This window comes from Dendropsophus ebraccatus, chromosome 5, assembly GCF_027789765.1.
Source record: "Dendropsophus ebraccatus isolate aDenEbr1 chromosome 5, aDenEbr1.pat, whole genome shotgun sequence".
Taxonomy (NCBI): domain Eukaryota; kingdom Metazoa; phylum Chordata; class Amphibia; order Anura; family Hylidae; genus Dendropsophus; species Dendropsophus ebraccatus.
This window is the reverse complement of record NC_091458.1, coordinates 127,501,640-127,517,418: the sequence shown is the minus strand read 5'-3', so window position 1 is coordinate 127,517,418 and position 15,779 is coordinate 127,501,640. Positions and strand designations below refer to the sequence as shown.

General features: G+C 43.6%; 1 protein-coding gene across 2 annotated transcripts in view; it reads right to left on the bottom strand.

Moving 5' to 3' along the window:
- LOC138793800 (multidrug and toxin extrusion protein 2-like) overlaps positions 1 to 11,919 on the bottom strand; it is a 36,699-nt gene extending 24,780 nt beyond the window's left edge. The window contains exons 1-4 of one of the 2 annotated variants that reach the window (XM_069972496.1): positions 11,788 to 11,919; positions 9,145 to 9,246; positions 7,745 to 7,813; positions 4,866 to 5,014 (exon numbers count right to left, since the gene is read on the bottom strand). In XM_069972496.1, coding sequence (XP_069828597.1) covers positions 4,866 to 5,014; positions 7,745 to 7,813; positions 9,145 to 9,246; positions 11,788 to 11,895 — 428 coding nt within the window. In that variant the 5' untranslated portion in view covers positions 11,896 to 11,919. The remainder of the gene's footprint in view (positions 1 to 4,865; positions 5,015 to 7,744; positions 7,814 to 9,144; positions 9,247 to 11,787) is intronic. The other variant, XM_069972497.1, reaches the window with a different exon arrangement.
- Positions 11,920 to 15,779: the final 3,860 nt, after the last annotated feature.

Genomic DNA, 15,779 nt, shown 5'->3' with positions numbered 1-15,779 from the left:
CAAAGTACGACCGTTGTTGCCGATGGCAACAACGGCCATACTTTAACAGTGTGTAAACATAGCCTTAGGGTAAAGGGGACTTTTTTAGGGGGGCCCCAAGTTGACCTCTTGCACCTGGGCCCATGAGACACTAGCTACGCCCCTGGCGGGGCCTATTCACATCAGTAGGGACCGGGCCCAATGTGCGGTGGGCTCTGTCAATTTCAAACTCCGCGCCTGGCGGGCGTTTAAGGATGGAAGCACATAAGTCTTGGAGAGACGGGATGAGATAGTTTGCTCTAGTCGCTTCGGGCAAGCCTCGGATACGGATATTATTCCGGCGACTCCGGTTCTCAGCATCGTCATGGAGCCTATAAAGGTGCCGGATCTGCCTCTCCTGAGTAGCAAGTACAGCCTGAACGTCATCAACAGTAGCAACTAGCGAGTGATGATCAGCAGTGACGTCAGAGACTTTCGCCTCCAGGGTATGGACTTCATACTTAAGAGAGTTCAGTTCTTGCTTATAAGAAGTTTCCAAGCGCTCCACAAACTTTTCCATATCCGAGCGCGTAGGCAGCAACTTCATGTATTCTTTCCAATCCCACTCCATGTTGTTATGCGCAGGGTCACTGGACGTGGCAGAGTACGCCGGGGTTAATAGATGCAGCAGTGCTCGTAGGGTTACTGGACGCACCAGCACTCACAGGGTTAATAGATGTAGCAGTGCATACAGGGTTAATGGATGCAGCAGAGCTGGCACTGTTCGACTCACTGCCCCTAGTGGTGGAAAATGGTATTGCAGTAGGGGACAGAGAGGACATGCTGAGACCTGAGGAGGGGCCTCCCTGCAGTGAACGGGCCCCCACAGCACCTGTAGCCAGAATGGTGGTGGCCTCCTCCTGTGTGGTTTCAGTACCAGGGGCCACAGATCGCACGGGAGTCAGCAGATGCCGTGCAGAGCGGAGCTCAGCAGGAGCGGCATCAGGGGACTGGCAGGAGGCTGCTGCGGCTCCGGTGTGAGTGGAGCAGCTGAAGTCCGGGGCAGCAAGTAATGGGATCTCCGGGGCCGGTACCCGTACCTCCTCCGCTGTCAGAGCTGGGCCTCTGTCCGGGCTGCAGGGACAGTAAATGCGGCAAGCACGAGCGGCGGCTGCCGCTGTCACGCGAGAGCTGTAGAGGCTGCAGGCTGGTCAGGTAGGCCTCGAGTTGCGGCGGGGAGATAACGCTCCAGACTACCGCGGGTGGACCGGGGACGGGCGGTACTGGTGCTGGACTTGGACCTGCGCCGGCCACCCACCATTTGGGGTGCCCTTTTGTCAGGTTGGGGTGGTTTCAGAGGCTGTTTGGTGCCCTGTCTCGGGAGCCCACAGATAGTGCGTCTTCACCCCTCCATAGCCAGGCCACGCCCCCCTGCACTTTGTTTAAAAGGCCATAGCGCTTGCATTTTTTCACCTAGAGACATATATGAGCGCTTATTTTTTGCGAAACCAATTGTACTTTGCAATGACAGGCATTATTTTTCCATAACATATGTTGCGAAACCGGAAAAAAATCATTGGCGCTGTCAAATTGAAAAAAAAAGGAATTTGTTTTGATTTCGGGGAGTTTTGCATTTACGCCGTTCGCCCTATGGTAAAACTGACTGGTTATGCATGTTCCTCAAGTCGTTACGATTACAACGATATGTAACATGTATAACTTTTATATTATCTGATGGCTTGTAAAAAATTCAACACATTGTTAACAGATATATGTTCCTTAAAATCGCTCCATTCCCAGGCTTATAGCGCTTTTATCCTTTGGTCTTTGGGGCTGTTTGAGGTGTCATTTTTTTGCGCCATGATGCGTTCTTTCTATCGGTACCTTGATTGCGCATATACGACTTTTTGATCACTTTTTATTAAATTTTTTCTGGATTTGATGCGACCAAAAATGCGCAATTTTGCACTTGGGAATTTTTTTTGCGCTTACGCCGTTTACCGTGCGAGATCAGGAATGTGATAAATTAATAGTTCGGGCGATTACGCACGCGGCGATACCAAACATGTTTGTTTATTTGTTTATTTACTTATTTATATTTATAAAATGGGAAAAGGGGGGTGATTTGGACTTTTAATAGGGGAGGGGATTTTTTATTAATAAAAAAAACATTTTTACTTTTATCTTTACTGTAACTAGAAGCCCCCCTGGGGAACTTGTATATAGACAGCACTGATCTCTCATAGAGATCAATGCTGTGTATATACACAGCAAAGATCGATGAGATCGGTCATAGATTGCTATGGCCTGCTGCAGGCCATAGCAATCTATTGCCGAGCCGGGATCAGCGTCATTCCGACATTGAAGCCTGGGCCGGCCAGAAGAACGGATCTCCCCTCTGCGATCGCAACGCTGGGGGGAGATCTGTCCCACTAGACACCAGGGACGTGAGGTCTGAAGCCTCTAAATGCAGCCGTCAGGTTTGACAGCTGCACTTAGAGGCTTAATTAGCAGTGCCTCTATTAGCAACGGGACCCGCGCCGGCTAATAGAGGCACTGCCCGGCTGCACATGTCAGCCGGGATCAGCGCCGCTTAGAGCGGGGTCCCAGCGGGACCCTGCTCTGAACACCCCCCACGGCACCATGACGTATCAGATACGTTATGGGTCGCTAAGGGGTTAATCAATATGTCCCAAGTATCCAAAATGGTATCAATGACCCCCCCCCCCCCCAAGCCCTCTCCTGAGCAGGGGCGGATTAACTTTAGCATAGACCCCGGGCTGTTCACCAAGCTTGGGCCCCCACTGTAACTATGGCGGCACTAGCAGGGTGTTCATAGTACAGGATAGATAATGTCATGATGCCTTGATTTCTGCAAAATAGAGGTAAAAAAGCAGCAATTTTTGCAAATCATGGCAGAGCTGTAGCCAGGAGACAATACATCACTGAAAGTATAAGTCAGGTTGGGTGGCCATGGGCCCCCCAGGAACTCAGGGCCCCGGGCTACCGCCCAAAAAGGACTTATAATCCGCTACTGCTCCTGAGCTACATTGATGGAACAATAAGAAAGGTATATGTCTTAGAATGCAGTGACACAAAAGCTGCTGTAACCGCAGCTAAATGGTAATAAACACAAAAACAACAGTGGTATTTTGTTTGTTTTTTTCTACTCTATCCAGGAAGAAGGAAAGTTAATCCATAACTTATATTTTCCCCAAAATGTTTTTTGCTGAAAAGTACAACTCATCTCTCAAAAAGTAAGATACACATGTACAACTACAGTAAAAATAAAAATGTTAGGTCTATTTGAATGTGAAAATAAGCAGATTTTTCTCTTAATTTAAAAATTCAGAACATGCATTCTTTTGTCCAATGTCCATGGGATTCATTTCTAAGTATAGAAAGGTGCTTTGGCAAAACAAAAATTTCTGGTGTATTCTGAGGTTAGAGGACATAAAGCATCTTACAGCTCCCTGGCCTGATCTCCTCCTCTAAGCATGGTGTAAGGGCCCTTGCACACTGAGGAATTCTTGAGGAATTGAAGCAGAAAGTTTTCAGGCAGAATTCAAGCAGAATGTAAGCCCCCCATTGACTTCTATACGATTCCTCTAGCAGATCTACAGCAGAAAATTCTGCTTGCAAATTCTGCAGTGTGAACAACAGAGCAGAAAACCCATTGAACACGATGGGACTTTGCTCTGTACATATTTTACAGGAGGAATTTCAAGCTGAATTTCAAGCAGAATTCCTCGCCTTTTCCTCAGTGTGCGCATAGCCTAAGAGAGCAGAGCACATATTAACCCCTTCTTGCTCTGATCATTGCCCCTGCCCTGTTTCTGTATCTAATAGTCATCCCTGTCCCCTGCTGCTGTAACCAATAGTGTCTCCTGTCCCTTGTTGCTGTATAGCTTGTTGCTATCTTGTGCAAGTCTCCATTGTCCTCCATTACTGTACCTATACCCGTACCTGTTACTGTAGCTGATTTTGTCCCTGTCCCCTGTTGCTACACCTGATCTTCACTCCTGATAGTGTACCTAATACTCACCCCAGTTAGTGTATGCAATTGCCATTTCTGTTACTATATCTCCAATTGTCGGCACTGTTAGCTGTGATAAAGGTGACTACGCAATGTCAATAGGTAACTAGAAACTGGCAGCACTGAGATATCCATCCATTCTGACAGTTTTCCTTTTAATCAACAGAAAATTTGTACCGCACTCAAAGATGATTAAGTTGGTGCATTGTGGTAATGTGCGTTCCTCAGAGATATAGATGGTGCTGTGGTTTCTTTGCTATCTAAGTTTCACTTTAAGTGTTACACTTCTTACAACATAAAGTGGGAGTGGTCAGATGTAATAATATATAATATAAATGGTATAATACAACATAAAGTGGGAGTGGTCAGATGTAATAATACATAATATAAATAATATAATACAACATAAAGTGAGAGTGGTCAGATGTAATAATACATAATATAAATAATATAATACAACATAAAGTGGGAGTGGTCAGATGTAATAATACATAATATAAATAATATAATACAACATAAAGTGGGAGTGGTCAGATGTAATAATACATAATATAAATAATATAATACAACATAAAGTGAGAGTGGTCAGATCTGAAAAATTTTGGTCCGGTCCTTAAGGCCAAAAGTGGCTTTGAAGGCAAGGGGTTAATGACACATAATAAGTTTATTTTTTTACTTTACAAAATACTGGCATCAGAAAAATAAAAAAAAGCAAATTGTGATAACTTAAATTTTACATTACAAGTCATTCTAAACTGCATTTTCAGCTTTGGAACAAAAGGTCTACACTTAGATTTTATTTCTAATATTTCTAAAATTTATTTCTAAAAGAAACATATAACAGCATTTCCAATGTAAGCACAATGCTTACCTGGCAACATCTGGGTCCTGTCTACACAGGAGCAGCACTTGTTCGGTGTTGATAAATATGGCCCAGCATGGGAAACAACAAAGAAATAAGATAACAATCCCTCTCTGTAGTATTGTCCCCACACGCTTTAGGTTTTTTCCGCCATAGGTCTAGAGATTAACAGAAAGAAAGAAAAGAACCATAGTTATGTTAAAGGGCAGAAAGAATAAAACCTTACCATACATTTTATTTTGTTTTCATATTTTCTTTACTTATTGACCCCAGACTGTAAAATCTGTCGTTATTCATGTAGGTGTCATTACAATTTTTTTGTTTGTTTTTTCTTTCTTTTTTTTTCACCTTTAAAAGGTTTTTCAACACCCTAAATCCTACTTTAAATAATAATTCTGCAATTTATCATCATTTCCAGGTATTATTATTATTAAAACAGGTATTTTCTCATTGTAACGCTGCCAGATAGAAGTTACCGCTGACCGTGCTGCCCTGTCTCCTCCTCTGCTGCTCTCCACACTGGTACCAATCCAGCTTTGGCAAAAGTGGCATGTTATATATGTTCCTAAAGTCAGTATGATTACAATGATACACAACTTATATAACTTTTATTTTATTTGACAGCTTTTAAAAAAAAGTTTTTGAAATTGTTCTATTACCATCCTTATAATGCTTTTCTTTGTTGGCTATGGTGTCATTTTTTGCGCCATGATCTGTACTTTCTATCAGAACCTTGCTTGCGTATATTTGACTTTTTGATCACTTTTTATTACATTTTTTCTAGATTTGATGTGACTACAATCAGCAATTTTGTGCTTTGGTATTTTTTTCATTTACGCTATTTACCATGCAAGATTAGGAATGTTATATTTTAACAGTTTGGGCGATTACACACACATCAATACCAAGTATGGCTATGTTCACACGACGTCAAAAATATTGAAAAGGCGGCCAAATTTCATATTTAAAAAAATGTCAGTTTTTGCTGAGATTTAACTGACTGCAATGGCAATGCATTAAAATCAATGGGAAAACAGACGTCCAATGCCCACAATGCATTGAATAACGGACGTTTTTGCCATGGTTGTCAAAATAATGAACATGATCATTATTTTCGGACGTCTTGTGCAAACAGCGGACGTTTTTATTAGTTGTTCACACACAGTTTTTTCGACGTTTTTACTATTAAATTCAATGGACTTTTCAATTAAGCCGCATCCAAAGGGCAATTAGTAATCCAAACTAGAATAATGTACAAACACCAGTCAGGCCCACTGCTAAATGACATCCATTATTTTAGGCTCAAAAAAACGTTGTGTAAACATAGCCTATGTCTATTTTATTTTTTTTATTTATAAAATGGGTGTGATTTAATTTTTTGTAAGGGGAGGGGATTTTTTTTATTAATGAAAGTTAAAAAAGAGCTCTATGCAGTATATACATACTGCTTAGATCAATGAGATCAGTGATCCATTGCTCTGGCCTACTGGAGCCCAGAGCAATGGATTGGCATGCCGGGATCGTCTCCATTACAAAGCAGAGCCCCAGGCCACCAACAAGCAGGGATCTCCCCTTTCAGGGGGGGGAGGGGGAGAACGACGGTACGGAGCAGGGTTACGGCAGTACAGATCAGGGTCATGACTGGAGCCGCCACTGAAGCTTCTACACCGTCTCTGAAGTGACAGGGAGCTCAGCCAATTGCTGGCCGTGCTGTTCCGCATTCTGTTATTAACTAGCATCATCGTCATATGATTACACATTATTATTAGAGATGAGCGAACCGGGTTCGGGTTCGAGTCGATTCGAACCCGATCGTTCGGTATTTGATTAGCGGGGGCTGCTGAACTTGGATAAAGCTCTAAGGTTGTAGGGAATTTACTGTGTTCTACAGAGAAATAATCTGACTATAAGAAAGTCAAAGCTATGTGTCATGGATCCTCACCAAGTAACGCAGATTTTGGGAGGGATTACTATTACTAGGGCAAAAAATTAACAACGCACCCGTCCCACGTTAGCACACCCCAAATATCATATGACACTTGCACTATTTTTAGCAATATGACTAATCTAATAAAACCATGTGCAAGTCATCTGAAAGACTGGCTAAACTGTGAGCTCTATAGCGGTTGTGTCTTCCTTAAAATGCAGTTGTATTCTTATCATGAAATGATGACGTTCAGTTTCAGATCCCCTGAGGACACAGGATTCCATGTGGTGGATACAAACACTACTATTGAGACTAGATGAATGCATTTGGAAGTATCTCATACTTCTAGTCATATGATGTTAGAGGCTAAAATACAGCCCTTCTCTGTGTGCAATGAAAAGATATTCCCAGAGATATAAAACAGTATAACAGAATGCCAGTCCTATGTGGTAAATGTAATTATGTGTATAAAAAAAATATCCTTTACAGCTAAAGAAAATTATTTTACGATTACGGTTTTAACTGCTAGAGGTACATTTTTGTTATCACTTTTTTTATCCATCTACAATTTATTGCAATTTCATTTTGAACACAGCCTAACACCCCTACCTGCTCCGGTCTGTATGAAATCTTACCTCTGCACTGCAGCCTTCAGTGATCATGTGACTGTCACAACAGGCTGCAGTGCAGCTGAAGACACAGCCAGGAGAGGGGAGCAGAAAGTATTGAGACAAAAATGTAGTGTAAACCAAGCCTACATAATGGTTTGTACATCCTGTGCCACAATGCAAAATCTGTTTCACAGATAGATAGATAGATAGATAGATAGATAGATAGATAGATAGATAGATAGATACTGTATATCTGCTATGTTCTTGTGTGACAGAAAGGCCACAAGGCTCAGAAACAACTGTTCTCCGTTCATCCTCTTAATTTAATGCTACAGATCTGTCACACATACCTGAGACATGAGGGTATCACAAGTAGAGGCTAAACCACTGCCCACAGATATACCGGTTACATTTATAACCTGTAAGGGATGATAAAGCTAGTTAGCTACAAATGCATTTTAAAGTTCTATGCTAATTCAAATTAACTCTGTACCCACAATCTGCCCACCTCAAACCACTTGTTCCTTCGGATAGCTGCTTTTAATCCAAGATCTGTAATGGGGTCCGTTCGGCAGGTGATGCAGTTATTGTCCTAAAAAAACAACTTTTAAACTTGCAGCCTTGAGCCAAACTGGCGTGGCCTAGAGTATCTGTGCCCTAACTATGCACCAGCCCTCTGTCCCCCCTCCCCACCCTCTTCAACACCCTCTTCATTAGGAATGCCACTGGCAGGATTTTTCCTATTCCTCTGCAGTGAACGCTGCACATGTGCCGTGTTCTCACAGCTGATGAATAGGAGAATACCTGCCTGGGGCATTCCTAATGATGAAGAGGGTGGGGAGGAGGGACAGAGAGGTTGTACCAGCCTAATGTACAGACACTCTAGGCCACACCAGTTTGGCACAGGGCTGCAAGTTTAAAAGTTGTTTTTAGGACAATAACTGCATCACCTGTCGAATGGACCCCAGGACAGATCTTGGATTAAAGGGGTACTCCAGTGTGGGGGCACTTTTTTACTGGGGAGGAGGTGGCCAAAGAAAAAGACGTCCACTCCCCTCCCCGGTTCCAGCGGCGGGTCCCACATCGTGACGCTCCTTCACTGAGTGGCTGAGCGGACCTGAGACGTCACATCTCGGGCCTGCGTCAGACACCCGGAAGCGGCCGGGCACCGGAGCGTCGCGATGCGGGACCCGCCGCTGGAACCGGGGAGGTGAGTGGACGTCTTTTTCCTCGGCCACCTCTTCCCCGGTCCCAGTAAAAAGGTGCCCCCACACTGGAGTACCCCTTTAAAAGCAGCTATCCGAAGGTACAAGTGGTTTGGGGGGTCAGATTGTGGGTACAGAGTCGCTTTAATACATATTGATAATAAAATTTGGAAATCTTAGGGGCTGATATCAGCAAGATCACAATGTGCCTAAGCCCAGTTTAAATTAAAGATAAATTTAGGAATTTAGAGGAAAGAAAAAAGTAATGATAAACAGATAAAAGGACTGAAAAACAAACGACCAAAGTGATCATGAAATGTCACAGCTACACATGAGAAGACCACAAGGTAGTTTTGTATAGTTTTGACCACTACCAATTTTAGGCCATGTTCACATGGTGTAAGACACCGGCCTTTCTGTGACTGGGAGAAAGAAGCAGTAACAGTAGCAGCACTTCAATGCTTAGTTCATTTTCTTTTACTGATAATTTATAAAAACTTTGCTGAAATAATAGTGACCATTTAGAATGTATTACTAATACTTACAGCCACAGCAAGTGTTACAGAGTCTAGTTCTATCTTGCCCAAATGACCACAGAATATGGAGCTTACAAAATTTATTAGGAAAACCATAATTTGTGAGAGGAACTAGAAAAGAGCAAAAACAAGAAAACAAAAGGAATATTAAAGTTTTATCATTATACAAATCCCCCCCCCTCCCCCAACGCAATGGGAGTAGGAATGGTCCGAACCTGCCGAGGTTCGAGTCCGTACGAACCCGAACTCTCGGCAATGATTCCCGCTGTCTGCCCACTCCGGGGAGAGGGTGGATACAGCCAGAGGACCGCCTGGAAAACTGGGATACAGCCATAGCCATAGGCTAAGTTTTCCAGGTGGTCCTCCCGCTATATCCACCCGGTGCACGGAGCGGGCAGACAGCAGGAATCTGATGCCGAGAGTTCAGGTTCATATGAACCCGAACCTCGGCAGGTTCGGACATCCCTAAATGGGAGCATCTGAGCTACTGTTTTTCTTGAAGGTGTCTCATGCTGACCAGTCTGGAAGCTAATTTCCTTATCATCACCAATCCCCTCCAAGTGGAATGAGTAGCAGGTGGGCAGCCCCAGTAGCATGTATACTAACGGTACGATTACACGGAACAATAATTCGCCAAATCGAACGATTAACGATGTCGAAGTAAAGATGTGTTTTTTATAACGATCAGCGTTTAGATGGAACGATATATTGTTTGAAAAAATCATTATTTCGATCGCTTTAAGATCGCTTAAGCCCATCTCACACATAGGGTGAATCGGTGAAAAACTGTTTACATGAAGCGATCTGCGAATTTTTAGCGAACGACCAACAATGATTTGAGAAAATGTTGAAAGATCACAATGAACGATTTCTCGCTCGTCACTTGATCGTTCACTGTGTTTACATGAGCCGATTATCGCTCAAATGCGATTGTTATAGCGTAAATTCGAACGATGATCATTCCATGTAAAAGCACCAAAGGGTGAGGGGATAGGACCCACACTAGAAATGCTCTAGACCAAGAGGGGCCCTAATCTGGTTGTGATCTCTTCTACTTCAAGGAGAATCTGAAACACACACACACATACGTCAAAGCTCAATATACAGAACTAGTATCTCACTGCATTGCTCTGTTCCATGTTAATAAATATCCTGTAGGACAGGCCTACAAGTTCAATAACCAGGAAAGAAGATATATACGTGTTATGCAATATACATACCTACAGATTTCTGAAAGTTTTTTTTAATTATCCTTGAAAATGAGATGACAATGCTATCTAAGGGAGCTCTGGTTGGCTGACTCACATCTATAATGTATTATACTGTACATGAGTGGAAAGAGTCATGCAGATATATGACCTGATAGTGCTGCTATGCAATACACAACTAAATGCAAACTCCAACAATGATTTATCTAGTGCAAACAAGTCCATATAGCTAGTGCAATATAATACGTCCATTAGGGCCTCATTCACACAGGGACATCATCCTACAAAAAGAGAAGTATTATATTTAATTCAACCCATGTATATGTAAATTTCGGTACTGTTGTTTGATAATTATTTGGATCTTTTTTGGAGATTAAAAAGAGCAACCCCATAAATTACAAAAAAAAAAAAAAAAAAGTCAATGTCCCTGCAATTGCCAGGAAACTGTTGTAGCTGAGGTAAGGGACCAGATGTGCTATACCCCAGTGGTCCAGGATCATGTGAAAAATGAAGATTGTAAAAAAAAAAAAAAAAAAAACACCTTTCATTCCTTCTTAGGTTTAGAGTGTAACGTAATAAGTGTAATAAATGTCTCTTTCCTGCTGGAGTTAAATTTTGCCAGATGCCCTACCAGAAAACCAGGAGACCCGACTAACTTGAAGAAGAATCCTGGAATTTTTTAAAATTTAACTCAGGTTTTTGGTGTAAAATTTAAGAACCGAACCTTGCCGAACCGCACTAAGGTTCCATATACACAGAAAGATTATCTGACAGATTATCTGCCAAAGATTTGAAGCCAAAGCCAGAAACAGACTATAAACAGATATCAGGTCATAAAGGAAAGCCTGAGATTTTTTTCTCTTTTCAAATCCATTCCTGGCTTTGGCTTCAAATCTTTGGAAGATAATCTGTCAGATAATCTTTCTGTGTAAATGGACACGAAGGGTCCATTTATACAGAAAGATTATCTGCCAAAGATTTGAAGCCAAAGCCAGGAATGGATTTAAAAAAGAGATATCTGTATATAGTCTGTTTCTGGCTTTGGCTTCAAATCTTTGGCAGATAATCTGTCAGATAATCTTTCTGTGTAAATGGACCCTAATACAGCTATACAATTATTTAGCTGATTTAGTGCTGTCTTGGTGCACAACTATCTATCTATGCTCCCCTCTTCCATGTTGCCACGCCTCCAGCCCGCAGGACAGGAGACAGGACAGCGCCACAGCCCGTGATTGGCTGAGCAGACTGTCATATATAATACACACACACATATATATATATATATATATATATATATATATATATATATATATATATATATATGTGTGTGTGTAATATACATATATATATAGTGACATTCTCTGTATATATCAGTGACATTCCCTATAGGAGATGTTGAGCACACATATAGTATCATGCATAGACAGTATGAGGCCCCTCTTACCACAGGCCCCGCCATCCGGCACTGCTCCTTCACCTCCAGCCAGTAGTGCGGCGGCAGCAGGCGGCCCGGCTTCTTGTCCGGTGTCATCTCCGCACCGGTCTCTGCCATCACTGCGGCCCGGCGCCCGGGGTCTGGAGCGCTATCAGTGACAGGAGACACGTGCTCCGCTAGCCACGCCCCCTCCACATACAGAACAGATAGAGGGAACCTACACTGTGCACAGGGATTACATGACACAGCACATGGGGGGATGACAGAACACGGCACATGGGGGGAGGGCATCATTATTCCATCATTATCACAGCACCATGCCATTAATAATCCTTTCCCAGCTATCCTACAACATTCCACTACACTTGTTATATTTCTCTTTCAGTACTGTCCTTTCTTTAATACTATAAGTATTGCAAATTTTCTTCTACCACTTGTTTGATATTGTTAAGGTTTGTTTTGTGAGGAAATAAAGAGTGGGGAAAAAAACGACAACATATATATATATATATATATATATATATATATATATATATATATATATATATATATATATACATACACAATTAACAACTGTAATACTGCAAAGTGACCACGAGATGTCACTGTGGCACTGTAATATTCAGCATAGCGCCAAGGAATGTGGGGGAAACGCAGCATCCAGGTTTAGCAATTAGCTTGTGGCAGCCAATCACATCTCAGCTTTTATTTTACCGGAGCAATTTGAGAAATGAACCCTGAGCTGTTATTGGTTGCCATTGGGCAAACAGTTTTATATAGTTGGGTCCCACATTCATATAGACATAAATAGCACCTATACTTGCTGTCCACATTTTATTTATGCCCGCTTGAAATTTATGAAATTTAAATAAAGTTAATAATAAAATTGCACCAAACCAACAGCGACTTTAGCTCCGAATTTTTATAATTTTTTAAAATATTACATTTTTAAATAAAACTTCCAAAATAAAGAAAGTCTGCACTTAGTACAGACCCTTAAAAAGTTGTACTTTTTTGTGTAAAGCCACGGCATGTGTAATAATTGTGCAATTTTTAACGGCCTTTCCTGCACTTGCCAAGGTGGTGGAAAGTGAGGGGTGTATCCTCCCTGTGTGCAGCTTTTATTTTTAAGGGGCTAGTTACTGGCTTTACTTATATATATATATATATATATACATATATAAAAATTCCAATCTTCCAGTACTTATCAGCTGCTGTATGTCCTGCAGGAAGTGGTGTATTCTCTCCAGTCTGACACAGTGCTCTCTGCTGCCACCTCTATCCATGTCAGGAACTATCCAGAGCAGTAGCAAATCCCCATACAAAACCTCTCCTGTTCTCCTGACTGGAAAGACTACACCACTTCCTGCAGGACATAAAGACTTGAGATTTTTTTTTTTTATAGAAGTAAATTACAAATCTCTTTCACTTTCTGCCACTAGTTGATTAGAATTTTTTTGTGAACTACCCCTTTAATTTATGGCGGTACCTAGATTTAAATTATAATTCAAATCTATGCCAGCTCAGAGCTGGAGTAGATATATGAGGCACCCTCGAATGTGCAGAATTTATTAGGAGGTATGTGCGTGGGAGAGTGGACAGCAGGGGCAGAACTACCACCGTAGCTGCCATAGCGGTTGGTACGGGGCCCACCACATCAGGGGCACAGTGGTCTGCTCAGCCCTGGTTAGCTGTTCAGGACCTTTGACCTTTGTGAAGGAAATAGGTATGGTTAGCCTTAATCAAGAATTCTATAATTCTACATTAGCATTTGGGTATGTTTTTTTTTTGTTTTTTTTTTTACCCTTCACTGTTTTTGCTGTGAGCAGCTCCTGAGGTAACTGTTCCACAGATTCACAGTTCACATGATATAGAAGGCTTGTCACACCTGGAAATGCAACCTTTTTTTCTCCAGGTGGAGGGAGTGCCCTATTGCCTTTTGGGTTGTTGTTGCTTTTTTAACTCAAAACATCTTTTAGGGTAGCTTCACACACTGCATTGCAGTGTATTTTCTGCTGCGATACGCAGCAGATATGCAGCAAATTAGATCTAAATAACTGAACACAGCATCAAATATGCACCATCAAATCTGCTGCAGATCTACTGCGTATCTGCTGCGTATACAGTGTGTGTTTGTACCTTTAATGCCCTTCTTTGTCACTTATTGCCTTTTTAGGGTAGCTTTACACGTTCAGGACCCGCAGCGGATTTCACGCTGCAAGTTTGCAGCGGAATTTTTATTCCGCTGCCAGTATGTGACCCAGCTCCTTTAACCCCCCCGCCGCCCGGAGCATACATAACCTGCTCAGCGCCGCGGCTGTGTGTGAGGCAGCGCCGAACAGGTAATGTATGCTCCAGGCCGCTGCAGATATGTAACCCCATAGACCCAGGGCCGCTTTAACCAGAGGGCACATGGTGCACGTGCACCGGGCCCACTGGTTAAAGGGGTCCACCCTGCGCAGGGCCGGCCTTTGCTCTGTGCGACCATTGCGGTCGCACAGGGCTCCGGCCACCAGCCTGCCAGGGGGGCGCCATCGGGATGGGTAAGTTACCCATCCATGGTGCCCCCTGCAGGGCCCCCCTGCCTGCTGCTGCGCTCTGCACTGTAGCTATGAGCGCTCGTAACGAGCGTTCATAGGTACAGGCAGCAGCAGCGGCACTGACAGGTCGGGAGCCATTGGCTCCCTCCCTGTCAGTCATCCTTGTGGCCGCAGGCAGTGCTTTGCCTGTGGTCACAAGAGGCCGCTCTTCCGTAGTGGTATCGCTGCTGAGTGACGTCACTCAGCGCCGACACCGCGAGTGGGGAGAGCGGCCTCTTGTGACTGCAGGCAAAGCACTGCCTGCAGCCACAAGGGTGAGGTGAAGAGAAGAGGAACGCGCGGACCCAGGTGAGCATAAAGTGTTTTTTTTTTATTATTTGCTATATGGGAGGGGCGAGCACAAAGGGAGGCTATATAACGGGGGGGGGGGGGGGGGGGGGGTTGTCAGCACACAGCGGGGGTGTATACTACTAGGGGTGCCACAGGGGGGCCTATATACTACTGGGGGGGCACACAGGGGGTATATATAACTCAGGGGGGGCACAGTGGGGCTATATACTACTGGGGGTGCAAAGGGGGTATATATAACTTGGGGAGTGCACAGGGGGGCTATATACTACTGGGGGGTGCACAGTGGGGTATATATAACTGGGGTGAGTGCACATGGGGATATATATAACTGGGGGAGCGCACAGGGGGTATATATATAACAGGGAGCGCACGGGAGTATATATAACAGGGAGCACAGAGGGGGGCTATATACTACTGGGGGGTGCACAGGGGGGTATATATAACTGGGGGGATGCACAGGGGGGTATATATAACAGGGAGCATAGAGGGGGGCTATATACTACTGGGGGGTGCACAGGGGGTATATATAACTGGGGAAGGGCACAGGAGGGTTTATATAACAGGGAGCACAGAGGGGGGCTATATACTACTGGGGGTGCACAGGGGGGTTTATATAACTGGGGGCGCACAGGGGGTATATATATAACTGGGGGAGCGCACAGGGGGGTATATATAACAGGGAGCATAGAGGGAGGCTATATACTACTGGGGGGGTGCACAGGGGGTATATATATAACTGGGGGAGCGCACAGGGGGGTATATATAACTGGGGGAGTGCAGAGGGGGCTATACACTACTGGGGCGCACAGGGGATATATATACAACTGGGAGGTGCACGGCGGGATATATATAACTGGGGGGCGCACAGGGGGTATATATAACTGGTATATATAATGGAGCGCACATGGGGGCTATATACTACTCGGGGCGCACAGGGGATATATATATATATATATATATAACTGGGGGATGCACAGGGTATATATATATATATATAAATGGGGGGGTGCACAGGGGTTATATATAACTGGGAAAGCGTACTGGGGGAGCACAGGGGATATATATACTACTGGGGGTGCACAGGCAGACTATATACTACTGGGGGGAGCA